Source organism: Oncorhynchus nerka, linkage group LG18, assembly GCF_034236695.1.
Source record: "Oncorhynchus nerka isolate Pitt River linkage group LG18, Oner_Uvic_2.0, whole genome shotgun sequence".
Taxonomy (NCBI): Eukaryota; Metazoa; Chordata; class Actinopteri; order Salmoniformes; family Salmonidae; genus Oncorhynchus; species Oncorhynchus nerka.
In genome coordinates, this window is record NC_088413.1 from 71,873,993 (window position 1) to 71,900,982 (window position 26,990).

At 41.8% G+C, this 26,990-nt stretch overlaps 2 protein-coding genes across 2 annotated transcripts; one reads left to right on the forward strand and one right to left on the reverse strand.

The window, feature by feature from the left end:
• Nucleotides 1-8,994: 8,994 nt before the first annotated feature.
• Nucleotides 8,995-21,461, forward strand: rlf (RLF zinc finger). The gene is made up of 8 exons (XM_029688471.2): nucleotides 8,995-9,238; nucleotides 11,254-11,408; nucleotides 11,652-11,733; nucleotides 12,555-12,690; nucleotides 12,825-13,027; nucleotides 14,600-14,736; nucleotides 14,879-15,020; nucleotides 15,946-21,461. Exons 1-8 carry the CDS (start codon nucleotides 9,059-9,061, stop codon nucleotides 20,929-20,931), a joined length of 6,021 nt encoding a protein of 2,006 aa, XP_029544331.1. The 5' UTR covers nucleotides 8,995-9,058; the 3' UTR covers nucleotides 20,932-21,461.
• Nucleotides 21,462-23,371: 1,910 nt separating this feature from the next.
• Nucleotides 23,372-24,527, reverse strand: LOC115146679 (dynein light chain Tctex-type 1-like). The gene is made up of 5 exons (XM_029688743.2): nucleotides 24,433-24,527; nucleotides 24,098-24,139; nucleotides 23,866-23,989; nucleotides 23,672-23,749; nucleotides 23,372-23,539 (listed from the first exon to the last, which is right to left on the reverse strand). The coding sequence occupies exons 1-5, from the start codon at nucleotides 24,457-24,459 to the stop codon at nucleotides 23,469-23,471; spliced, it is 342 nt and encodes a 113-aa protein (XP_029544603.1). The 5' UTR covers nucleotides 24,460-24,527; the 3' UTR covers nucleotides 23,372-23,468.
• Between the last annotated feature and the right edge of the window lie 2,463 nt (nucleotides 24,528-26,990).

Here is a 26,990-nt window from a genome sequence, read left to right on the forward strand (position 1 = left end):
CTCCAAGGAGAAGAGCCTCCCTCGAGGTTCCGTGCAACAGGATACTCTAGTAAAAATACATAACTTTTTTCACATTTGTTTGGCCGAGTTTGTAGCCCCTTAACATTTCTTCAACAAACCTGTTGCTAGCTTGGTTTGATTCTGTGTTGAATGTAATAGTGAGTCGTCTCTGGATGTGTTGGTAGATGGTGAACATTTCCACTATTTGTCCTCGTACACCTTGAGTGCCATGGAAGAGTTTACCAAGTCTCCCATTACAACTTTCAAAGATGAATGCACTGAGCCCACAAAGGTCCCCAGTTTCAGACAGATGTATGTGCATGCACAAATATGTGGACATTGTCATGTCAGCTATATTTCCCATACAATTGTTCAAACCTAATAACAAATTCTGGAAAGAACATCCCAATGTCATGAGATGTAACCGTGTCTTTCAGTAGACAATAGGTGCCCTGTAGCAGAAAATGGTGGAAGTTCTGCCTGGGAAAAATCCCATTTAAACAGGTGAAGCTATATAATAGCAGGGAGTGTCGGAACTCTGTGGCAAGCAGTCTTTTGTTTATGTGCTCTATTTCTCTTCCAATGTACCAGGACTCAGGGTGATATTTGGACTCAAACCACAGTGTAGTCATTTACCGACACATGCCAAGTAAGGTGCCCTGCATGTAATCAATAGCAAACCCTGCCATCATGTTGAAAACCGTAGGGAACATTAAAGGAGAAGGGCCCTCAACGCCATGTATGATGTTCCCTGACTCTACCACAAAGGCAACCTCTGCAGTGTTTAGTGTCTGTGTGTGGTTCTGGCTCATGCGATCACCAAGGCAACCCCTCTGCAGTGTTTAGTGTCTGTGTGTGGCTCTGGCTCATGCGATCACCAAGGCAACCCCTCTGCAGTGTTTAGTGTCTGTGTGTGGTTCTGGCTCATGCGACCACAAAGGCAACCCCTCTGCAGGTGTTTAGTGTCTGTGTGTGGCTCTGGCTCATGCGATCACCAAGGCAACTGTGTGTGGTTCTGGCTGCAGGTGTTTAGTGTCTGTGTGTGGCTCTGGCTCATGCGATCACCAAGGCAACCCCTCTGCAGTGTTTAGTGTCTGTGTGTGGTTCTGGCTCATGCGATCACCAAGGCAACCCCTCTGCTGTGTTTAGTGTCTGTGTGTGGTTCTGGCTCATGCGATCACCAAGGCAACCCCTCTGCAGGTGTTTAGTGTCTGTGTGTGGTTCTGGCTCATGCGATCACCAAGGCAACCCCTCTGCAGGTGTTTAGTGTCTGTGTGTGGCTCTGGCTCATGCGATCACCAAGGCAACCCCTCTGCTGTGTTTAGTGTCTGTGTGTGGTTCTGGCTCATGCGATCACCAAGGCAACCCCTCTGCTGTGTTTAGTGTCTGTGTGTGGCTCTGGCTCATGCGATCACCAAGGCAACCCCTCTGCAGGTGTTTAGTGTCTGTGTGTGGCTCTGGCTCACTCAAGCGGATACACTCTAGTGAACCCATGACCCTTTTCTACCACTTCTCCTTTGTGATAGCACCTGTTACCCAGGAGCTTCTCAAAGGGTGGCTACTTTGAAGAATCTGAAATATAAAATATATTTTGATATGTTTCACTTTTTTTGGGTTACTACATGATTCCATGTGTGTTATGTCAGTTTTGATGTCTTCACTATTATTCTACAATGTAGAAAATAGTAAAAAGAAAAGAAAAACCCTTGAATGAGTAGGTGTGTCCAAACTTTTGACTGGTACTGTATATTCTGCAGGATTCCTGCATGATTTTTAGTGCATTACTCCTGTAGGACTTTGTAAGGGACGTATCTTCTCCAACGTTATAATGAAAGTTTATCTTCAAGGTTTTATGATAGACTACAACTATTGGTGTATTGCCGCCACCTACTGTACAGGTAGTGAACGAAAAATGAAAATATGCATTGCAGGAAATCAAATCAAAGTCTGTCAAGTGCGTCGAATACAACAGGTGTAGTAGACCGTACAGTGAAATGCTTACTTACAGGCCTTAACCAACAGTGCAATTTTTAAGGAAAACAAATAGGTATTAGGTGAACAATAGATAAAGCTATTAATTTTTTTTTTTTAAACAGTAAAAAGACAGTGGAAAATAACAGTAGCAAGGCTATATACAGACACCGGTTAGTCGGTCTAGTTGAGGTAGTATGTACATGTAGGTATGGTTAAAGTGACTATGCATATATGATAAACAGAGAGTAGCAGTAGCGTAAAAGAGGGGTTGGCGGGTGGTGGGGGGTGATAATCCTTCAGTGATAATCCAAAAAACATCCATACACAGGAAAATAAACTCTCACTCAACATCAACAAAACGAAGGAGCTGATCGTGGACTTTAGGAGACAGCAAAGGGAGCATGGTCCTATCCACATTGACGGGACCGCAGTGGAGAAGGTGAAAAGTTTCAAGTCCTCGGTGTACAGATCACTGACAATCTGAAATGGTCCACCCACACATACAGTGCAGTGAGAAGGTGCAACAGCACCTCTTCAACCTCAGGAGGCTGAAGAAATTTGGCTTGGCCCCTAAGACCCTCACAAACTTTTACAGATGCACAATTTAAAGCGTCATGTCAGGCTGTTTCACCGCCTGGTATGGCAACTGCACCGCCCGCAACTGCAGGGCTCTCCAGAGGGTGGTGCTGTCTGCCCAACGCATCATTGGGGGCACACTGCCTTCCATCCAGGACATCTTCAGCACCCGATGTCACAGGAAGGCCAAAAACCACCCGAGCCAATACCTGTTCATCCAGAAGGTGAGGTCAGTACAGGTGCATCAAAACTGAAACCGAGAAACAGCTTCCATCTCAAGGCCAACAGACTTAAATAGCCATCACTAGCCGGCTACCACCCGGTTACTCAAACCTGCACCTTAGAGGCTGCTGCCCTATGTACATAAACATAGAATCACTGGTCACTTTATTGAAGTGACTAGTGTTCCATTATTAATGTTTACATACTGCTTTACTCATTTCATATGTAAATACTGTATTTTAGTCAATGCCATTCCAACATTGCTCATCCTAATATTTATATATTTATTAATTCCATTTACAGATTTGATCAGGTATGAAGGTAAGACCCAGATGCAGACAACATCAAATGAACAGTGGTTTAATAATTCAACAGGGGCAGGCAATAGACAGGTCAAGGCAGGCAGGGGTCAGTAACTAGAGGTGGAGCAACGGTACTGGACGGCAGGCAGGGTCAGGGTAGGTAGAGGTCAATAATCCAGAGGTGGGGCAAACGTACAGGAGGGTGAGAAAAGAGAGAGACTGGGGAAAGCAGGAGCTGAGACACAAAAATGCTGGTTGACTTGACAAACAAGATCAACTGGCAACAGACAAACAGAACACAGGTATAAATACACAGGGGAGGATTGGGAAGATGGGCGACACCTGGAGGGGGGTGGAGACAATCACAAAGACAGGTGAAACAGATCAGGGTGTGACAATAGGGGGAAGGAGTCTATATTAAAGAAAAGTATTAGCCTTATTACACCCTTTTAACATGGCATACATTTGAGTATTCCATTGACAATTTGGTGTAACTTGGTGTTAGTCCATTTAAATTAACAGAAATTACATTGTGAGCAAAATTAGTCATCATATCAAGTCAGTAAATTATTTTTAAAGGGTTTGTGATTTCAGCATCATTTAAGAAAAACCTCAACCAAACATTTCTCAGGTGTTGCATCATTCGTGTTACACCTACTGTTGGCACAATGTTATTATAATGGTAAACATTAGTCATTAAGATGCTATATTAGTTGATGTAAAATGGGAAGATTTACCCAAATACATTATAATAAAGAAAAAAAATATCCCAAAATGCCATGCTCAGATGCCACCGCAATTCAAGAACAACCCATTTCTACCAACTGGAAAATTCCCATTGAGGACAAATATTTTCACAGACAGACGACTGCTTTGTATCAAAAACCACAAGCAGTCTTACTGTTACAGTAGACCCAAGTAGATTTCCTTTTATTTTAAAAATGACCCTTCACTGCACTTCAGCTCTGAAGTGGTTGTGGCATAGAGCTACTGAACAGATCTGTTGATGTTGTGAATATCGGGCATACAGTAGCCTATAGCTGAGCCATTCCATCCCATTGAGAAATAAGGACAATAAACAGCTATGTGCATACGTATAATAAGGACGAGTCTAGAGTTCACAATGCCAATGATGAGAAGTCACGATTCCAAGGACCCTTAACGGGAATATCTCCATTCCAAACAGAGAGACAAACTTAACAGGACATAATTTCCATCAATTTGCTGAAATTCCCATCTCTCTCATCATGCCAGACCTCCAGTCCAGTCAATATAAAACAAACGTGAATATAAAGAAAATATTTGAGATAAATGGGGATGAGATTGCTTCTGTAAATTGCCTTGTGTGCTGACAGCGCGGCTACATGTGAGTGAGATGGGCGCCTGCTGTTAGCAACACAGGATGTAGTGAAGGTCTTGGTACCCGTGACAACCTGTACTACCTCAGATCAGGGACAGAAAATAACCATATGGAAGGACACTACATTTTTTAAGTCTCATCACAGATAACTTTAGCATGTTTGCTAATCAGCAACTTTGCAACTACTTACTACTTTTTAGCTACTTTGTGACTAAACTCAGCAAAAAAATAGAAACGTCCCTTTTTCAGGACCCTGTCTTTCAAAGATCATTTGTAAAAATCCAAATAACTTCACAGATCTTCATTGTAAAGGGTTTAAACACCGTTTCCCATGCGTTTTCAATGAACCACAAACAATTAATGAACATGCACCTTTGGAACGGTTGTTTAGACACTAACACCTTGCAGACGGTAGGCAATTAAGGTCACAGTTATGAAATCTTAGGACACTAAAGAGGCCTTTCTACTGACTCTGAAAAACACCAAATGAAAAATGCCCAGGGTACCTGCTCATCTGCGTGAATGTGCCTTAGGCATGCTGTAATGAGGCATGAGGACTGTAGATGTGGCCATAGCAATAAATTGCAATGTCCGTACTGTGAGACGCCTAAGACAGCGCTACAGGGAGGCAGGACGGACAGATGATCATCCTCGCAGTGGCAGACCACATGTAACAACACCTGCACAGGATCGGTACATCCGAACATCACATCTGCGGGACGGGTACAGGATGGCAACAACTGCCTGAGTTACACCAGGAACACACAATCTTTCCATCAGTGCTCAGACGGTCCGCAATAGGCTGAGAGAGGCTGGACTGAGGACTTGTAGGCTTGTTGTAAGGCAGGTCCTCACCAGACATCACCGGAAACAACATCGCCTATTGGACAAAACCCACCGAAGCTGGACCAGACAGGACTGGCAAAAAGTGCTCTTCACTGACGAGTTGCGGTTTTGTCTCACCATGGGTGATGGTCAGATTGTGTTTATCGTTGAAGGAATGAGCGTTACAACGAGGCCTATGCTCTGGAGCGGGATCGATTTGGAGGTGGAGGGTCCGTCATGGTCTGGGGCGGTGTGTCAAACTATCATCGGACGGAACTTGTTGTGATTGCAGTCAATCTCAACATTGTGCGTTACAGGAAAGACATTCTCCTCCCTCATGTGGTACCCTTTCTGCAGGCTCCTCCTGACATGACCCTCCAGCATGACAATGCCACCAGCCATACTGCTCATTCTGTGCATGATTTCCTGCAAGACAGGAATGTCAGTGTTCTGCCATGGCCAGCGAAGAGCCAGGATCGCAATCCCATTGAGCACGTCTGGGACCTGTTGGATCGGATAGTGAGGGCTAGGGCCATTCCCTCCAGAAATGTCTGGGAACTTGCAGGTGCCTTGGTGGAAGAGTGAGGTAACATCTCACAGAAAGAACTGGCAAACCTGGTGCAGTCCATGAGGAGATTATTCACTGCAGTACTTAATGCAGCTGGTGGCCACACCAGATACTGACTGTTACTTTTGATTTTGACCCCCCCTTTGTTCGAGGACACATTATTCAATTTATGTTAGTCACATGTCTGTGGAGCTTGTTCAGTTTGTCTCAGTTGTTGAATCTTGTTATGGTCATACAAATATTTACACATGTTAAGTTTGCTGAAAATAAATGCAGTTCACAGTGAGAGGACATTTTTTGTTGTTGTTGAGTTTGCTGAACATGTTAGCTAACCCTTCTCCTAACCCTTTTAAAACAAGTGTTTGTACTTGTCATTATGTGTATTCTAGATGCTAGCATGCACACCTGCTCTTTCCATGACAGACTATCCAGGGGAAAGCTATGATCCCTTATTGATGTCACTTGTTAAATCCCCTTCAGTAAGTGTAGATTAAGTTGAGGGGACAGGTTAAAGAAGGATTTTTAAGCCTTGAGACATGGATTGTGTATGTGTGCCATTCAGAGGGTGACTGGGCAAGACAAAAGATTTAAGTGCCTTTGAACGGGGTATGGTAGTAGGTGTATTCTTGTGCCAAGAATTGCGGCGCTGCTGGGTTTTTATGCTCAACAGTTTCCTGTCTGTGTCAATAATGGTCCACCACCCAAAGGACATCCAGCCAACTTGACACAACCGGTGCATCTCTCTAACTTTAAGCATCAGCTGTCAGAGCAGCTTACCGATCACTGAACCTGTACACAGCCAAACTGTAAATAGCACACCCAACTACCTCATCTCCATATTATTACTTACCCTCTTGCACCCCAGTATCTCTACTTGCACATCATCATCTGCACATTTATCACTCCAGTGTTAATGCTAAATTGTAATTATTTCACCTCTATGGTCTATTGACTGCCTACCTCCCTACTCTTCTACATTTGCACACACTGTACATAGATTTTTCAATTGTGTTATTGACTGTACGTTTGTTTATGTGTAACTCTGTTGTTGTTTTTGTCGCACTGCTTTGCTTTATCTTGGCCATGTCGCAGTTGTAAATGAGAACTTGTTCTCAACTGGCCTACCTGGTTAAATAAGGTGGGGGAGAAAACAAAATGTGGGAAGCATTGGAGTCAACATGGGCCAGCGTCCCTATGGAACGCTCTCAACACCTTGCAGACAGTGGCGTAAAGTATAGAAGTAAAATTACTTTAAAGTAATACTTTTATTTATTTAACTAGGCAAGTCAGTTATGAATATATTCTTATTTACAGTTATGCTTAAGTCGTGTTTATGGGTATATGTACTTCGCCATTTGTATTTTTGACAACTTTTACTTCACTACAGTCCTAAAGAAAATAATGTACTTTGTACTCCATACATTTTCCCTGACACCCCAAAGTACTCGTTATATTTTGAATTCTTAACAGGGCACGAAAATGGTAAAATTCACATACTTATCAAGAGAACATCCCTGGTCCTTCCTCCTGCCTCTGATTTGGTGGACTCACTAAACACGGACACATCATTTGTAAATGATATCTGACTGTTGGAGTGTGCCCTTAGCTATCCATAAGTAATAAAAAAAAGCAAGAAAACAGTGCCGTCTGGTTTGCTTAACTCAATATTACAAAGGTGTTCTTAATGATTTGGGAACTCGATGTATGTCATTATGTGTATTCTAGATACTATCAGATATATCTCCACAGTACACTGGGCCTGTATATTGTATGTAAGCTGTTACTCATGGTTATTTCCTTATCTTTCCATAGAACCACTTTTACACTCATACTTTCTTTTTGAGCAGTCAGTACAAGGAGTTTGGTGTGGTGAACCACATTATCTGAATAAACCTGTTTGAAGATTTCTTTGACTTGTTCTTGCCGGGCAGACCTGTGGTGACTGAACCTTATCCAATGGCACCTAGAGCTCTATACTGGTTCTACATGGTCCTCCCAGAATAGACCCTTAGTATTTTTCAATTCCGTTCTCAGAACATGAAGAACATTTCCCATAAAAAAACACAAGAACTTTAGTAAGAATATTATTTTAAAACATACATTCTTCAGCAAAACTCTGTCCTCTATCTTGTTAAGTGTGTTCAGATGTGCTGGCCAGTGGCCACTAATTGGTCACACCTGATCTTAATAGGTGCTTTTTTCCATTGAAATGGGGTCTGTTTGAATAGGCAAGAATTAACCACTTTGCTTGGCATGCTAGCTCCATCCTGGTGGCGCAGTGGGCTAATTTCATGGATAGAGAACAGAAGAGTCTAGGTTTGAATCTCACTGATGCTGTGCCACAATAAAAAAAAGGATAGTCTCTGTGTGATTAATGCCAAAGCAAATGAATTTCCGTGTATACTTTGAGTTCTAACAGTTTTATTGAAACATGTTCTCAGAATGTTAATAAAACCAACTAGGAAAGCTTTCAGGGAACCATAGTCAAATGTTCTCAGAACCTCCCTGCCACCTAAAAATCCTGCAACCTAAATTTTCCCTTCTGTTCTCAGAACATTTTTTTTTTAAAGTTCAGTTTTACCCGTCAGGAAACATATGACTTCGTTCCAAAAACCAGTGGGAAACCAAAAACGTACTTCCCACAACTTCCAATGAAACAAATGTGCAAGTTGGGTTGGCCGAGTAGGCCCGCTGAGAGTGACCCAAAATTGTGCTTTTAGCAAGTTCAGTTTCTCGGTGTTCATTGTTCTAGTCATCCATTATTTAATATTTTACTAGGCAAGTCAGTTAAGAACAAATAACAGTGGGTTAACTGCCTGTTCAGGGTAGAACGACAGATTTGTACCTTGTCAGCTCGGGGATTTGAACTTGCAACCTTTCAGTTACCAACACTCTAACCCCTAGGGGACCCTGCCGCCCCAAATATATTGTACAGAAGGAGTTCCAGCCTCCCAGGCCAACTGCCTGGTGGATCTGTTAGGAACAAAGTGGTGGTTTTGTTGGGGATAGTGGCGTATTTGCAGGGTTAGATGGTGCTGCAAATTTTTTTTTCCTAATTTCCATTTTTTTGTGAACAAAATGTGCAATTTCCACTCCGACCTGAAAAACGCAGCAATACGCCACAAAGCATCTAGTCTGTCGGAAAACAACACGAAGAAGAAGTGGTGCGCGCACGCTAGTGCACGCGCGTCACATGAAGGGGATGCATACGCGCGGTGGCGGGGACTGAAGATGGCGGATAGTGATGTTGAACCAGAGCCCGACTGGAGTAATCGGCCTTCCAACACTGCCGAGGACACTCTCGTCGCCATGGAATGCTTGCTCACCACCTTGAGAGCGCTTGAAGCAACGCTCAGGCAACAAGACATTTCGGAAATATCATCCACCGAATATTGCGACAACTTCTGCCAGGTAGCTAGCGTGCGTGCATGCAAAACTCAAAGTAAAAGCAATGTTTTTTTCGCATAGCTTAACTAGCTAGCGATGTTGGCTGTGTATGCGCCAGCGCCAATATGGCCTTTAGCTGCTAGCTGGAACATTTTGATCAGGATAAGCAAACAATATGCATCTAATGCACAATTAACGATCCCAGCAAAGTATAACATAACTGCATGACATTAACCACCAATGATGTGCAAAACATAGCCATGCTATCATCAGTTGGGCTACCTAATAGTTAGCCAGTTAGCTAACGTTAGCAACCAATGTTGTCATGGTTGTTGTGCAAGCTTGTCCGAGAGAGAGACGGATGCAGTGGTCCAGGACGACAACCAGGCATGCAAAATATTTTAGTACTATGTCCAGTCTGTACAAACTAGTAGTTAACTAGTTTACCGTGCTGCTATTTGCAACGTTTAGAATATTTAAAGTAAGCGGGGCGGGGTGTTTCACGTTTAGTTTCAGGCACTTGCAGGCATGCATGTAAATAGGCCTGCAGTGCAAGTGTTTTTCGTCAGCCTACTTATCAATTAGCCTAGTTCGTTTATTTATTAGCCATTTGATTTGTTAACTACAACTTAAACCATACTTGTTTCATTATCGAGTTAAGGAGTTTATTTGACCCTCACTCTACAAAAACATGCTTTCTCGCTAGTTGATGGCAACGTGGTTCATCCACGTTCATTTTGTTTTTAACACCAAGTAACACTTGTGTCAAAATCAATATTCAAGTATAAATCATTTGAAAATTAAGGCTATTTTGTTTTTAACTGACTGTTCTGTAGTATCAGTTTGCTATGCTGTTTTATCTACATTCGTAAAGTTTAAAGGGACAATCAGATTGCTACATACCTTTTTTACTTGTAAACTCATGATATAGCCATTCATTCTTGAATATAACTTAAATGCCTCAATATCAGTTTAACTGTCTTGTATGTTTTATAGACTTTGTTTACAAATACATTAGTTTAGAAAATGTCATTTTAAACACACACTGTATATCCTCAACATGGTTAAATCTATGTTGATATAATTGATTGTCCTTGCATCTATAGCTCTGTCTATGAATTTGATGGTGCTTACTTTTCTCCAGCCCCATTCCTCAGCTGTTTACAGAATCAGTAGTGGGGAGATTACTTTATTGTTTGAGCTGCAGATTTCCCATTTAACTATTTTACCAAAAACCCTAAACTGGGTTAATTATAGCTGCTAACCATTAATTGGAAGTTAATTGGGTGTTAGATATACTCAGGCTGCAGCTTATTCTCTGGAGGAGCGACTCTCATATTTACCCTAGATGGAGGTTAAATTTAGCCAACCCACTGTAATGGTGGTAGAGAAGTGCACACTGAGGACTCTTGGCAAGAGGGGCTTTGGGGAAATGTTGATGTGACAGACTGAGGGTCCACAGCTCTCTAGGTACACCTTGTCTTAGAGCCGTCAAATACGTAGGCTGCTCCCCCAGGCCCAATCAAGGTAAAAAAGAGAGTGCAAGCTGGGACCAAACAGACAGCCCCCCATGGCAATTCAAATAAATATATATATATATATATACTTTTTTATATATATTATTTTTAGATTTACCTTTCTACACAGAGATGGCGTAAAAACAAGACTCACTTTGGACAAAAGGTAATGGGTGTTCTGTAAGAAACTGAAACAACAAATTGCATGCAATTTAGGAGGGAGAATAAAATAAATCCTAGGGGAAACACTCTGTAGCCTCTTTCCTCAATGAGCCTTGCCACACCTCACAGGAAGACTAATTAACAGTGACATATGGTGCTTGCCCTGCCTGCCATCAACACAATGTCTTTGGCATCCAGGGTGTTTTCCGAAACTAAATAAGATAGCTGTTAGTTGTCTTAATCCTAATGAAAGTGAAAGTGCAAAAACATATTTTTTAATAACCACAACCCAGCTGCCTGTTTTTGTTGTTTTTTTTGTCATTGAAAGTGTTTTTGACTTCTCCATGTCTGTCTTTGCAGGCACTGATGGACTACGCTGGGAGCAGGAATTCTGTGGAACATGGTCTTCCTCTCCTGGAGGTCTACTGCCTGGCCATCAACTGCTTTGCTGCTGCAAGGCCACATCTCACTGCAGACTCTGACACTGTTGCCCTGGTGTTGAAGAGACTAGCACTGTGAGTCAACTCAGTAACAAAGTGCTTTACACTGTTAGGGTTGTACCTAGATTATTATTTTGAAGCCAGAGAAGTATAGTGATCACCACATTTCTACTGTGTGCTCCAATGCATAGCCTTCTTTTGTTGTTGACATGGCTTCACTGTTTTTTTGTTTTTTTTTGCTGCATGTTAGAAATAGATAACGTTGTGTCATGAAGTTTCACAAGTTGTCCTTCGTTGTCTCTGTTATTTTGCTTCCAGGAGCTGTTTTGAACTGTTGCTATCTGTGCCTGAAAACGAAATCCCTTATGAGGCCTGGGTTCAATTTCACCGCTCTGTTCAGGTAAAGGATGGGCTGTGAGATGTTAAGAAATAGTAGCTAATGAGAGAGAGAGAGAAGATGGAAGGGAAAAATAATGATTGGTTGACTGATTATACTGCATCCACTTCTCTATAGTTCAAAGAGAGGTTTATTTAATTTTGCTTGGTGGTACTATTGACATTCTGTGTTGTTGATGAATGGCAGTGGCCCAAGCAATGGTCCCTGGACAATAATACGTTATACACTGGTGCTGTCTGATAACTTGCCGTGGTTCTTGACCACCTGGGGCCTGTTTGATAGGAAGTTGGGAATCCACCAGAGGGGTTTTCAGTAAATGTTTCACATTGAAAGTAAATGTGTTCTGGAAGAAGGGAGTGAAACCGTTACAACACATTAGCAGGGGGAATTGAAACAAGTTGCTGTTAAGATTTTTTTTTTAAATTTCCAATCGAAAACTTGATATAGTGAGGACCTGTCCTACATTACATTATTTATTGGGTCGGGACAATACCAGTATCACGATACTCATTAGTATCATGGCAAGGAAATAAAACACACAGCGGATTATAACTTCTTTAGGAAAACGTCCCTAATGTTAGAAACAAACATGTTGTCATCCAGAGTCACATTTATTTTCCAACCAGCACACAATATTTTACATACTGCATGTTTTTAAAATACCAAAGAGTTTGGTCTGCTTCATGTTTTCATTTTTTGCTATGGAAAAAAATATTGCAATACTGGTATCGTCACAGCCCTATTAGTTTACCATGCTGTCCCTGTTACCTCACCTGACATTTGTGACACAACCCCCTTTTTGTGTGCTCTTGACGGTTTTGCAGGTGGCACATGATGCCTTGTTGGAGTATGGGAGCATAGATCTACAAGCCCTCCTCCAAATCACAGGGGAGGGTGGAGCGTGGAGTAACCCTGTCCTAAGCGCCCTTCTCACCGGTCATCCCACAACCGCAGAGGAAGGTCAGTATCACAACCTTACTCTATTGTCAACAGTGCAATAATAAATCAATTTTTATATATATATATATTACATTTTTACTATGATTCCAGTCAGCCAAACAACTAGCATCTGTTGCTTTGTCATGTTCCTGTAGTTGACGCGTACATCTCCTTGGAGGGGGAGGGCTTCATGGAGATGCGGGTTAAACACCTGGAGAAAGTGGGGGAGGTGGCGAAGGCTGTGGTACTGGCTAAGGCCTGTGCTGAATGCCATCTTGTCTCCAACCAAACCACCTTCCGCCAGACCTATGTCTCTCTCCTCTGCCAACTGCTGCCGGGCGAGGAGGCCATCATGGAGGTCTGTCAATGTGTTGTTGAGCTCAGCTCAGTTGCATTATTATTCATACTGCTATTTAAATAGCTTTCAGAGAATGCTGTTATGTAAGGAAATAAATGTGATGGCTTAGTGAATTTGACAGTGTTGTTTGTTTGAACTCCTTTGCCCTTAAAATGTAAGTGATATTTTCCACAATACTGTAGTTGGTGTGTTCAGAAAGTATTCGTACCTCTTTTGACTTATTCCACATTCTGTTACTGCCTGAATTAAAAATGGATTCGATAGATTTAGACACAATACCCCATAATTACATATTGGAACATGATTTTACAACATTTTGCAAATGAAATGCAGCAATATCTCATTTACATAAGTATTCACACCCCTGAGTCAATACATGTTAGAATCAAATTTGTCTTTCTGCCCCTTAAAATGTTTGCCTAAAATGGCATACCCAAATCTAACTGCCTGTAGCTCAGGCTGTGAAGCAAAGATATGCATGTTCTTGGTACCATTTGAAAGTAAACACTTTGAAGTTTGTGGAAATGAGAAAGGAATGTAGGAGAATATAACACATTAGATCTGGTAAAAGATAATACAAAGAAAGAAAAAACATTTTTTTGTACCATCTTTGAAATGCAAGAAAGGCCATAATTTATTATACCAGCCCATGTGCAATTTAGATTTTGGCCACTAGATGGCATCGGTGTACATGTAAAGTTTTAGACTCATCCAATGAACCATTACGTTTCTGTTCAAGATTTTGTATCAAGACTGCCCAAATGTGCCTCATTTGTTTATAACTTTTCATTTTCAAAATTGTGTACTCTCCTCAAACAATAGCGTGGTATTTTTTCACTGTAATAGCCACTGTAAATTAGACAGTGCGGTTATATTAACAAGAATTTAAGCTTTCTGCTAATATCAGATATGTCTATGTCCTGGGAAATGTTCTTGTTACTTACAACCTCATGCTAATCGCATTAGCTTATGTTAGCTCAACCGTCCCGTGGAAGGGGCACTAATCCAGATGTTTTAAGAGCTTTGCACACCTGGATTGTACAATATTTGCAGTAATTAATAACTTCACCCTGCTCAAAGGGATATTCTATGTCTGCTTTATTTATTTTTTACCCATCTACCAATAGGTGCCCTTTGCTGGGAATTGGAAAACCTCTCTGGTCTTTGGTTGAATCTGTTTGAAATTCACTGCTTGATTAGAGACCTTACATATACTTGTATGTGTGGGGTGATGTAGATATGATGTAGTCATTCAAAAATCATGTTAAACACTCATTGCACACAGTGAGTCCATGCAACTTAGGTGACGTGTTAAGTACATTTTTACTCCTGAACTTATTTAGGGGTTGGATACGTATTAACTCAAGACATTTCAGCGTTTCGTTTTTAATTTAGTTGTTAAAATGTCTAGAAACATAATTCCAATTTGACATTATGGGGTATTGCGTGTAGGCCAGTGACACATCTCAATTTAAAATTCAGGCTGTAACACAACAAAATGTGGAAAAAGTCAGGGGGTGTGTATACTTTCTGAAGGCCACCGACTTGGCCTTGTATTTATTTATCCCACAGATATCCAGACTGGACTGTAAGGATGTGCTGGATATTACATGCAATTTGGAGACTGAGGGGGAGGATAATACAGCCTTCATCCTGTGTACTACCTTCCTAACTCAACAGCTGCAGCAGCAGAGCCTGTACTGCTCCTGGTGAGTTTTCAGTGGTCAATGTCAAGAGTTTTGCCACGCATATGGATAAATTGAAATTCTTATTTCTGCGCTGGTGTGTGTTTTTGGGTCTTGTTCCAATTTTATATTTTTCTATGCTATTTCATCTTTTCTGTCTTTTTAGGGAGCTCACACTGTTGTGGAGTAAGCTGCAGAGAAGGATCGACCCATCTTTGGAGTCACTGCTGGAGCGTTGCCTGCAGCTAGGTGCCATTGCTAAGACTGTCTACCATCTGCTCTTCCTTGTGCGTGTCATCCGGACAGAGGTAGGAGAATAGACTTTTCTACCTCTGATTTTGATATGTCATTGCAATGTAAAGTTTAAACTTATTTTCGTAAAATATCAGTTACAATTTCCCAAAATGTAAAGTAACTGCCCAGTGTTTGCAGATTTCTATGAAATATGACCTATAATTACTTACTTACAATATGAGTGAAATGGTTTTCCTTCCAAAAAATGGTAATTAAGTATGTTAAAAAGCAACTTTTCTGTGTTGGAATTATGTCGACGTACCCCAACAGAATGGTGTGGGTGTATAGACGGGTTGGTTGTTTAGCGACAAAAGCAATGCGTGCGCAACTATGGGGTAAAACGGACGGTATGGCTTACACTGTTGACAACATGTAAACTATATAATTAGTCTCAATGTTTAATGAAAACATAAATACATTTGCTCAAGGAGTGCTTATTGTCTCTGAAATACATCGTTACAATTGTTGGTTAGCAAGTGAGTTTGAGCCATATTAGCATAAGACATGACATCAGTCAAAACACCTCAAAACAACATACGAAACGAGCCATCTGCAATTTCCCACAAGGAAGATTTTTGTCATTGTTGCTAGACATCAATGCACGCATCATTTTAATGCCGTTGTCAGCCAACCCGTCTATACGGGTCATTAAATATTCTTGTAAGTAAACCGCTAATTGGTCAGCTCAATCCTCAGTGAGATGACGACATGTTCTGAGGAAATAGCAGCATTAAAAAAAAAATGGTCTGTTTGAGGTGGGGTTTTTGAAGTGTTTTAATTATTTATTTTACTTTGGCCAGGAGTATATGACGGGTCAACAACAGTTGGATATGACTGAACAGAATAATTTTTTAAAGTGGAATTTTCACTGGGCAGTTACTTTAAATTGTATGCCACTGTCACATCAATGGGAAAAACGATCTCATGTTTATTCTACAGGCAGAGGAGCTGGGTCTGGCTTCATCTGTGGAGTTATGTGTTAAAGCACTACAGCTCCCAAAGCAAGAGGACACAGAAACAAGGATATCTGTGTGCAAAACTGTATCCTGCCTCCTACCAGACGATCTTGAGGTGTTGCGGGCCTGCCAGCTGACAGAGTTTCTCTTAGGCCTCTCTCATGTGGCCTTCAGCACCCTTCAAGAGCTCTATCTGCGGCCCGATCAGAAGTATGACCAGGAAAATGCCATTATCCCCAACTCGCTGCGGTGTGAACTGCTCCTGGCACTTAAAGCCCACTGGCCTTTCGACCCTGAATTCTGGGACTGGAAGACACTCAAGCATCAGTGCATCATGCTGCTGGGGCTTGAACCTGAGCCGGAGGAGGAAGAAGAGAAAGGGAGGGGGCAGGAGGAGGTTAGTCTTGAGCAGGATGTAAAGGAGGAGGTGGAGAGGGGATTTGTTGATAAGCCAAAAGAATACGTAAATGGGACAAGTGGAAGCATTGATGGTCATGAGAAAGATGAAGAAAATGACTGGGACAGTAAACTACCTTCAAAGCCAGATGCTGAGGGTACCTCAGAGCAGGGTTCACTGCAGAAGAAATACAAGTTCTTCTGCAAGATTTGTAAGAAATCTGTTACTGAGACTCGAATCCTTCTTCACTCTAAGAGGCATGAAGAAAACGGTGTTTCCACCTGCCCTGTCTGCCTGAAGAAGTTTAAGAGCAGAAAGGATTTTATCCCACACACCAAACTACACCTTCAGATGCCATCCAGAAGCACTCGACAGAAGAAAAAGGACAAAAAGAGGGTTGATTTGGATAAGGAAATGGAGGAGGATGACTTGGATGACTTGGAGCCTGGTGAGATTGCCCTTGACCCATCCTTAATGCTGTACTACCAGTCCACACATGATCCTGATGTTCTGGAGCACATTCTAGAACAAGCTTCATCTGCACCCAGGAAGCCTGGTCATGAGGATAACATCACAATTGAATACATTAACGTTCATTTTGAATTGCAGAATCGTGACATATACACATGCCCTGCTACTCACTGTACAAAGACTTTTAAGCATTCCAAGTACCTGGGTGTGCACCTTAAATCAGAAGACCATGTTAGCGACGAGAACGTGAAACATTATTGTGAAATGAGAGACCGTAGGGAAAAGTGCACTTACTGTCGGCGCCACTTCATGTCTGCCTATCACCACCGCAGGCATCGGCGTGTGCACTACGGTGACCTGCCTTACATGTGTATGGTCACAGATTGTGGTGCTCGTTTCAGCACCTCCAATGAGCTTGTCACACATAAGCAGAGCCATGGCTTTCAACTTAGCTACCAGTGTGAGCTCAAAGGTTGTAGTCTTTCTTTCTGTGACTTGGGGCAGGTATACCACCATGAAGCACAGCACTTTCGTGATGCAGCATATAGCTGCACTAGCTTTGATTGCAAGAAGTTCTACTTTTCTAAAAAGGAATTTAGCCGGCATTTAGCCACACACGGCATTACCTTCTCTGAGGAAGACTTTGAGGCACAGAGGAAGGCCAAAATAAAACATCTTGACTCCATAACAGAGGAGATAGCCAGCCCCAAAAAGTCGTGTGACATAAAGACTGTACTGGAGGAGGTAGTCAACGGGGAAAACAATGTTACTTTCTCTACATGCAGTGCCTCCTCCTCACAGAGTTGCAAGGAGCCCAAGGGCACAATGGCATCTGTTGCTGTGTGCTTTGATGGAAAAAAGTTCACTTGTGGTTTCGAGAGGTGTGGATTGACCTTCTCCAAAGCTAGAGATGTCCACCAACACCTAAGGTGTGTTCATCCAGAACATTTCAAGTCTGAGAATAAGGAACGCAAAAATCTTGTCAAAGAGAAGGGCTTGAAATCGAAAGGTCTAAAGATAAAAACAGAGAAGAACAACGATGACAAGAACAAACATGAACTTGCAACTTGTCTGCTAATGAAGGGGTCAAGCCAGGAAAATGCTTGTCCTATTAAGAACACAGCAACATCTCCCTCAAGCCTGGACAATGACCCTTTGAGAGAGATTTTGATTGGGCTTAGCCAGCTTAGTCTGACACTCTCCAGCTCTACAAATGGATTTTGTGAGCCCTTCCATCCAATCTCAGGATCCACATCAAAGATATCCTGCCATCAGGGTCTTGGTACCAGGTCCCCAGTTGTGTTTTTGCAAAAGAGAGCGCAACCCGCTGTTGGCAAGAGGGTGAAACTGACATCAAACACGGAACCATCAGTAGCCCACAGTCTACCCACAGAGCAACACTTAGATTCAGACCAGGTCAGCCCCTTTGTTTTGCAAGCCTCTACTAAACCATACTTCTGTGAGCTTAATGATTGCAACTTTAGAAGTGTGACCAGCACAACCCTAATGCGCCACTACATGAACAAGCATAATTTCGCAGAAAAGAAGGCGAAAGGAATGAAGATCCTCAAATCACTGACATTTAAGCCATTTAAGTGTCACCTCTGCTTCAAATGCCATAGAGAGAAGACAGACTTGAGGGTTCATTATCTTCAGACGCATAGACTTAGCGAGGCAGTTGTGGAACAAATGAGCTGTTGGTCTAAAAAGCGGGTTGAGGGTAAACCCCCAGAACCCACCAAGCCAACAGTCTCCATAACACAACCCCCAGAACCCACCAAGCCAACCGTCTCCATAAAACAACCCCCAGAACCCACCAAGCCAACAGTCTCCTTTACACAGCCCCCAGATGACACCGAGCAAACATCCTCCTTTACACAAAAATCTCAGACCCCCACCTGGCAACACCCCTCCTGGCAGCAGAAGTACCAAAAAAAGAAAATAATGCGACAAAATATTGTACAATTTGATAAATCTGGAGACAAGCGTAAGAAATGCAGTCATGCTCCATCTGTGCAGGATCACTTCGAAGAGGAGGAAAGTGAAGACCGAGGTATGCGAAGAGGCAAAGGCGACATTTATATGTGCAAGCACAAGGACTGTGGGGTTATTTTCTCCCACGCCTCCAGTCTTTATCGCCACCAGAAGAAGTTACATTCGCAGGTGATGGGACATCCTTCCGTGCTTTCAGAAGACCCAGCTTTACAGAAGTTTAGGTGCAGCTATGCCAACTGTAATGCTTCTTACCTCCTGAACAGTAGCTTGGTGCGACACACAGAGAGTGAGCATCCTAACCAGGCGACCAGTAGCTTGGTGCGACACACAGAGAGTGAGCATCCTAACCAGGCGACCAGTAGCTTGGTGCGACACACAGAGAGTGAGCATCCTAACCAGGCGACCAGTAGCTTGGTGCGACACACAGAGAGTGAGCATCCTAACCAGGCGACCAGTAGCTTGGTGCGACACACAGAGAGTGAGCATCCTAACCAGGCGACCAGTAGTCTAAAACGTCACAGAAAAAGTGATCATCCTTACCAGGCGACCAGTAGTCTAAAACGTCACAGAAAAAGTGAGCATCCTTACCAGGCGACCTTGTGCTGCAAGTATGACGGCTGTACAAAAGTGTTCACCCAAAGCAGTAGTCTGGAAAAACATGTACTCTCTAGCCACCTCAATTATTATGATTCACTCGTATTACGTCTCCAGAATACTCACAAGGACACGTCAGCCACTGGATGCCAAAAGAAGCTGATCATCACATCTACGCCACAGAAAGATGAAACCAAGCTACCCCTCAGGCAATCTCTAAGACACTGCCCAAAGTCTCCTGAAGATGTTAAGGCTGAAGAAACTAGTGAAGAGCAAGATGAAGATGACGTTGAAAATGTGTCAACTGAAAAGAAATCCAGAAGGTTTGAAGATATGGTATTCCGTTCCCATGAGGAGGCCTTGCAGATGTGCCAAGATCGTTGTCAACGTGAAGCCTTCCCGTGCATGGTGCAAGGTTGTGATTCTGTAGTCAAACTTATACGTAGTATGCGCCGTCACTATTTAAAATGCCACAAATTAACCAATCATGCTTTTGAATTGAATGAGGATAAGCTTGTGTTTAGTGCAGAGAAACTGGACGAGCTGATTCAGAGGAATACTGTATTATCTGCTTGCCCTGATATGACGAGGGCACCTAACGGAGTTCTGAAGATGGAGTATCAAGCAGAGCCAGATAACCCTGGTGGTCCATCTGTCCCTATGAGTCTGCACTCCATCGAAGCAGACACACTTGATGAGCATGACCCACTGGGGTTCAAAGAGGAGCCACCTGCTGAGAGGAATGTTTTGGTGGGTGCCGATGACTTGCTTTATGGAGAACCTAGTGGGCACACTGAAGAGCCTGTTACTCAAAACAGCCAAGAGGAGAGGCCAAGGCGAAAATCCTCAAACCCGCCTGCTCTTGATCTCTCTCCACCATCCTCCCTCCGATTCAGTGTTGATGAGGGCTTCATGGACAGTTCAGGCAAAGATGGTGGCAAACCAACAATTTCTGTGCCATTGCCCTCCCCTCAAGCCCGCCAGCCACTTAAACGTAAGAACGAACTCTCTGAGCTCCTTCCCATCCCAAAGGACTCCCAGCCTCACAGCCCTCCCCTTCGCTCATTTGACCTGGCTGCTTATAAACCTATGGGATTCGAGTCATCTTTCCTGAAGTTCATACAGGAGAGCACTAAGGATGATGTGAGGCCCCGGGCTTCTCACTGCAACAGCCACAGGCCTGAACCACCTGTGGTGTCTGCTCGGCGGCGGGATTCCTACAGACGTAACTGTTCTGTAAAAGAGAACAGCCAGATGGGCCTCTCTACTACCCGTAGCAGGCGGGCTCGATCTTCCCCACTTCAGCCTCTTCCCAGGACAGGGGAATACACATCAGTCCAGAACTTGCGCCTCATCTTGGACAAGGCTCTGACGGGTTGTGGTGACCTAGCCATTAAGCAGCTGCAGTACCTCAGGCCCGTGGTAGTTCTTGAGAGGCCAAGGTTTTCCACCTCCTTGCTTGACCTCTTCCCCACAAAAACTAATGATAAGCTACTTCTCGACGGTTCGTAGAACTGAGTATCTTTGTGTCCAATATAAAGACTATCCCAGTGTTTTTTTTCTAATGTAATTACTACTCTGATGTTATCAGTATCTTTTTAAGTTGCCAAACTGATTAGCTCAAGTACCTTAATTGACATACAACAGATACGTGTGTAAAATGATCCTTCCCCTGATTTTTTAAAACTTCTTTAGAGTATTTGTATTACATTTTTGTCAGGTGATGAACGTTCTAATGTGTGTATATATATATGCGTCTTCTCACTACAAAATGAAGTTTTATAAAACATTTTCAAATATTATTTAGAACGGTGTAGCTCATTGTACCATTTCAATGCTATTAATTTGTCTGAAAAATAGCTTTCATGGGACAGGAACATCTCATTTGCCCACTAATAACTTGAGGAAAAATGTTGTCCCCTCTGAATATTAAGACCCCTTTCTTTTTTTCAATGCAGTGGGCAGATGTGTAATGCTTTATAAGAATAATAAATGTTTGAATAGGCCCTTTCAAAAATATTAAATTGCATTGTCTATCTTTATTTTCCTTGTCATGCCTTTACATCGATTAGTCTTTAAACTCTTCAGGGATCTAGTCAGTGAAAATATAGTGGACTATTTAATACTATCTATGAAAATAAACACATTTTACTTTATAGAGTGGCTTTTCTCACAAGTAAGTGTTTCAATAACGAGTGTGCCCACTAGCAAAGTGGCACGTGCGCTCTAGCAAAAAGCGTGCAGGTAGTTTTGTACCTGCGCACTGTTGACTAGAAAGCACGTATAGCATATATGGTGAGATTATTATGGACAAAAGATAAAGATTATTTTTATTTGTCAAATGGCAGCTAAGCATCCAATGATAATGTCTCCAGAATAAGACCCTCTATTTATTGGAAATGAGCATCAAGCTTGCACTTTCACCGCCCTGTGAAGTTTATTGTAATTTATTTAATCTGTAGCCTAATAAACTGCATGATTTCCCGACCAGTCGTAGTGGAAGGACCACACGTCATCGCATGACTCCCAAGTTTTCTTCAATATGGTTATATCAATATTTGTGCATAAAAGCGTTTCCACCGACTTCTCTCACATAATTCATTTTATCGACACCAGTTGGGTTTTCTTCACATTTGGAGAGTTTACCGACCATGTCTGTTTCTGTCAGGCCTGTCATGAGGTACTTTACTTGCATACGGTTGAATGAAAACCTGGTTTGACTTTTCAGATTTAGGAATGATAATTTTTCACAAAGCAGTTTGGTTGTAGTGAACTACACTGAACAAAAATATAAACACAACATGTAAAGTGTTGGTTTCATCAACTGAAATTAAAGATCCCAGAAATGTTCCATATGCACAAAAGGCTTGTTTCTCTCAAATGTTGTGCACAAATTTGTTTACATCCAGGTTAAAGGAGAAAGTTTTCTTTGCCAAGATAATCCATCCATCTGACAGGTGTAGCATATCAAAAAGCTGATTAAACAGCATGCTCATTACACAGGTGCACTTTGTGCTGGGGACAAAAGGCCACTAACATGTGTAGTTTTGTCACACAACACAGTGCCACAGATGTTTTGAGGGAGCACGTCTGTAATAAAAGTCCTCTTGTGGGGGAAAACTAATTATGATTGTCTGCACCCCTGCCCAGTCATGTGAAATCCATAGGTTAGAGCCTAATTTATTTAAATTGACGGATTTCCTTATATGAACTGTAACTCAGTAAAATCTTTGAAACTGATGCATGTTGCATTTATATTTTGTAAAGTATACTTTTTCAAAGTAACTTTTAAGTAAACTATGTTTCTTAAGGGTAGCTTAACTTTTCCAGGTTGAAGTAATTGGTGGCTTGGTAAACTGGGCTCCCGAGTGGCGCAGCGGTCTAAGGCGCTCCATCTCCGTGTAAGAGACGTCACTACAGTCCTTGGTTTGAATCCAGGCTGTATCGCATCCAGCCCTGTTTGGGAGTACCATAGGGTGGCGCACAATTGGCCCAGGGTAGGCCGTCATTGTAAATAAGAATTTGTTCTTAAGTGACTTGCCTAGTTAAAAAAACTATTTCAACCTTGTTTTCAGATGCACAAACACTGGTTAGTGTGGTAGGAACAGGACCAAAACAAGGGAGAAGTTGAGCCTTTACACGTCAATGCTCTTAGTTGATGTGTAAATTGACCCACTATGCTGTTTATTTTCTGCATCTACGTCATATCGCTGAGACTATCTTTTAAGGTATATTTATAAAAAGGCATGTAAGTGGTATTAAACTGTTCATTATTCAGTGATTTTAAATCTGCAATGATCAGTTTGCAATAATGTGCAGTCATCATTTGGGAAGAAAGGAGAAAAAATAATTTCAATGTCTTTTTAACTGTTTGTTGCAGATTGTTGAACTTGTTGAGCTAAACCGCTTAACGTGATAAGGAATAAGACTGGTGTATTCAATGATTGACCAGTTGTGTTCAAAACCAAGGGCTACATTTATTAGACTGGTTTCACTGGGGTTGGGAAAATGTCTGATTACCAAACAGGGGAAGATGGCGGTTGTTCAAGTCAGACAGCCAACCCAAAGACACAGACTATACAGTACGTGGTTTTGTTCTCCCATCTCACCGTACAGCTTCCTGGAAGAGAAACAAACACAGATTGTGATAGTTCCCATTCCAACATTCTACAGATGATGAAAAACCATTGTGGGCCTCTGCTGTTACTTAGCTTTGTAGACGCTGTCTGCAAAACATTGTTATGTTGCTTACTGTCCATAGTGTTGTCCCAGAAGCAAGAGCTGGCAGTGTGCAGGCCTGCTCCATTTTTCTGCAGTATGATGCAAGTCACTAATGATGAACACAGTAAAGATGCGTAAATCATTACTTGATTTTGTTGGGTCCTTTCATTGCCATACTTTTACATTTGACAAATGTACTGTACACAACGTAACAAGAAGGGTTACCTATGTATTTAAAGGGTTTTCCTAGTTTGGACAGTTGATTCAGACTTGTTTCCACCACACTGGATGTCCATTGGTTAATTCGATTTTGTTGATAGGCACTGCTTCCAATAGTTGTCTCCACAGTCTTAAGTATTTATTTCCGTTAACACTGACATGTCAATCACCACTTGTTTAGGAAACTGCAAATACATTTTATGATTGTAGTAATATCACAAATTGCGCAAATACTTACATCTTTTATGATTGTAGTTATATCATCAACGACAAATGCAGTCTGAAAAGGGAGTGAAAATATTTTTTCTAGCATGGAAAGTAACATTTGCACCACGACATTTGGTGTTTTTGTCTCTTGTTTTATTTCCCACATACAGTATATAGCCACCGGATTTTAGAGGTCAATTTATTTGGCCCGCTCAAATAATAGAGATAACGTCACAGCAACATAATGTAGGAAATGTGATACATTGCAAAAAAATAAATAAAGATACAATGCAACAATATAGGCCGGGAAAGCACTCAAATGTTTCTCGAAGATAATTTAATGTCGCGTTTTTTCTTTAAACCTACCTCTTCAGATAATTGAAATTCGTCCATGGTCCTGTGGCGTACGAACGTTTTAGATGGTTGCTATAGGGACCTCCAAACAAATATGTCAACGTCAAATCACGGGGACCTGAATCTGTGCAACAGTAATTCTGAGATTATTTGGTTTCAAGTTTAGGCTATTATTTCCGCCTATAGTGTCAATTGGATTTTATTTTCAATACCCATTTTCTTTTATGTCTATGCCATATCCCGAATATTCAGGGGACAGGGGACGTTTTAAGATGTCAGATATTTTCATTTATTTCTGGAGAACATAGGCCTTAAGCACAAATGTGTGGACATGATGTTAAGAAAAACACATTCAATGGAAATAATGGATGGAATGTTGTGGAGAAAGACGCCTAATAAGGCCCTGTCATAATTATATGCAGCGTTTGTGAAGTCATGCTATAGAATGACTAGAATCTCATTTTAGATGCTAGAATGTCGACCAATTTGTGGGAAATTCAATTGCGCCACAACACGTTTTATCAGTGCATTTCATCCATCTAGCCATTTACAATGTCAAAACATTGATTGAAATGGATTGGATTGAAGGAGCTGAACCCCAATCATCTGAGTGGTCAAGGATACGTTGTGCATTAACGACAGGCTTCACTGGTAGCAACAGATTCAGACATGCAACTTTCAATATGGTTGTCCCGTCGCCGCAGACTGTCTTTGAAGGATGGAAATGCTTCACAGCTTTATTTGTGGCTGCTCTCTCCTACCTGTGTTATATCTACTGGGACAGAATAGAACTTGCTTCACAGGTAAGTGTGGTCCTAACTCATGTCTCAACCATCATCATCACCCACAGCACAGAAGACAATTCAATGGTTCAACGGAATTTCCTTGAAATGACGTGGAAACAACGTTGATTCAACCAGTGTGTGCCCAGTGGGCATCACCACCACCATCAGAGTGGCAGTTGACTACTTCAAGCAGCTTGATGCTATGTTTAATCAAAATGAATTACCATTATTGAATGATTTAGCAGTCAAATGATCATGAAAGGAGGCCACAAACTCATTTTCTGTAACCAAATATTTGATTCAGCCACTCATTATTCCATGTTCATGTTTTGTCCATTAATAGTTATGTGTTAATTTAAAATGTAATTATCCTTTTATAGGCTACTGATGTATTACATTCTCAACGTTTTCATTAAGGCTGCCTGGACTTGGGTGACCAAATGTCCAGCTAGCTGGAAGAACTCAGGGGAGAAGATGGAGCAGCGAAGGTCCAGTAAAAGACAGCAAAGCCCTCTGCTGATCAAAGTCAAGAGGCTAGAATTGAAAGTGACTGCTATGAAGAGAACCTTGAGAGAACATGGTTCACATCGAAGCTCCCCATCTTGTTCCTCCCCACACTGCTCTCAACACATTCTCCAGACCAAGGGCTCTGTACACGCCAACAGCTCTTCACACTGGGAGAGTGCTGCATAGGTCATAAAGATAACATGGACTCTACTCCAAAGGAGACATTGAAATGGTTATTTCATTGACCCTGCAGTTTAGACTGCAGGACACCTATGTGTATACAGCATTTCATTGGCATGAGAAAACACTTTCTAAATATATTTTCTTTCAATAATATCTCTGCTATCTCTTTCATTCTTGGACTAACAAAATGATAGGAACCACTTAAAAGGGCTAAGTAATCGGTCATACAGCCGTACTACAACAAATACATCGGATACATCTCTAATTGCTTGAAATCAATGCCTTCCCATAGGAGATTATTACTGATTATCTGTAATGTTCATAGCATGGATTAAATCCAAAATAGGTTTACCTACTCAGTTGACTTGGTTTATCAAGCTCATAATCATGTTACTTTCCAAATTACTTTGTTTTCAGTCATTTTACATTCATGGTATTATTATATTTATATATTTTTATATAAATGTATTTATTAGCATGTGTAAAGTAAGAAGATAAAATGTCATCACAACGCCATTAGTTGCTTTAATAATACACTTTTGCCGCCCTCCCCATGAGTTGTATATACACATGTACAGTACCAAAAAAGGTACAGCAATGCATACAGGAAAAAAATCTGACAAACATATAAACATGTCACTCATTATTATGAGGACTGTTTCGCTAGCACAGACTGGAATATACTCAGAGATTCATCCAATGGTGTTGAGGGGTATACCACATCAGTCACTGGCTTCATTAATAAGTGCATCGACAATGTCGTCCCCACATTGACTGTACGTACATATCCCAACAGGAAGCCATGGATTACAGGCAACATCCGCACTGAGCTAAAGGCTAGAGTAGAGGTGCTGCTTTCAAGGAGTGGAACACAAATCCGGACTCATCAGAAATCCAGCTAAGCTCACCGACGTACCATCAAACAGGCAATCGTCAATACAAGACTAAGATTGAATCCTTCAGCACTGGCTCTGGCTCTGCTCAGATGTGGCAGGGCTTGCAAAATATCACAGATCACAAAGGGAAACCCAGCCACGGGCTGCCCAGTGATGCTAGTCTACCAGACCAGCTAAATGTCTTCTATACTCGCTTTGA

Excerpts from the sequence above, each read along its gene's own strand:
- rlf (XM_029688471.2), top strand. The coding sequence starts at position 9,059 with ATGGCGGATAGTGATGTTGAACCAGAGCCCGACTGGAGTAATCGGCCT. Across the intron at positions 11,409-11,651 it reads GTGTTGAAGAGACTAGCACT|GAGCTGTTTTGAACTGTTGC; the intron begins GTGAGTCAACTC and ends TTTTGCTTCCAG. Across the intron at positions 15,021-15,945 it reads TGCGTGTCATCCGGACAGAG|GCAGAGGAGCTGGGTCTGGC; the intron begins GTAGGAGAATAG and ends TTTATTCTACAG.
- LOC115146679 (XM_029688743.2), bottom strand. The coding sequence starts at position 24,459 with ATGGACGAATTTCAATTATCTGAAGAG. Across the intron at positions 23,990-24,097 it reads TAACTACAATCATAAAAGAT|ACTGTGGAGACAACTATTGG; the intron begins GTAAGTATTTGC and ends TAAATACTTAAG. Across the intron at positions 23,750-23,865 it reads AAAACCCTTTAAATACATAG|TGACTTGCATCATACTGCAG; the intron begins GTAACCCTTCTT and ends GTTCATCATTAG.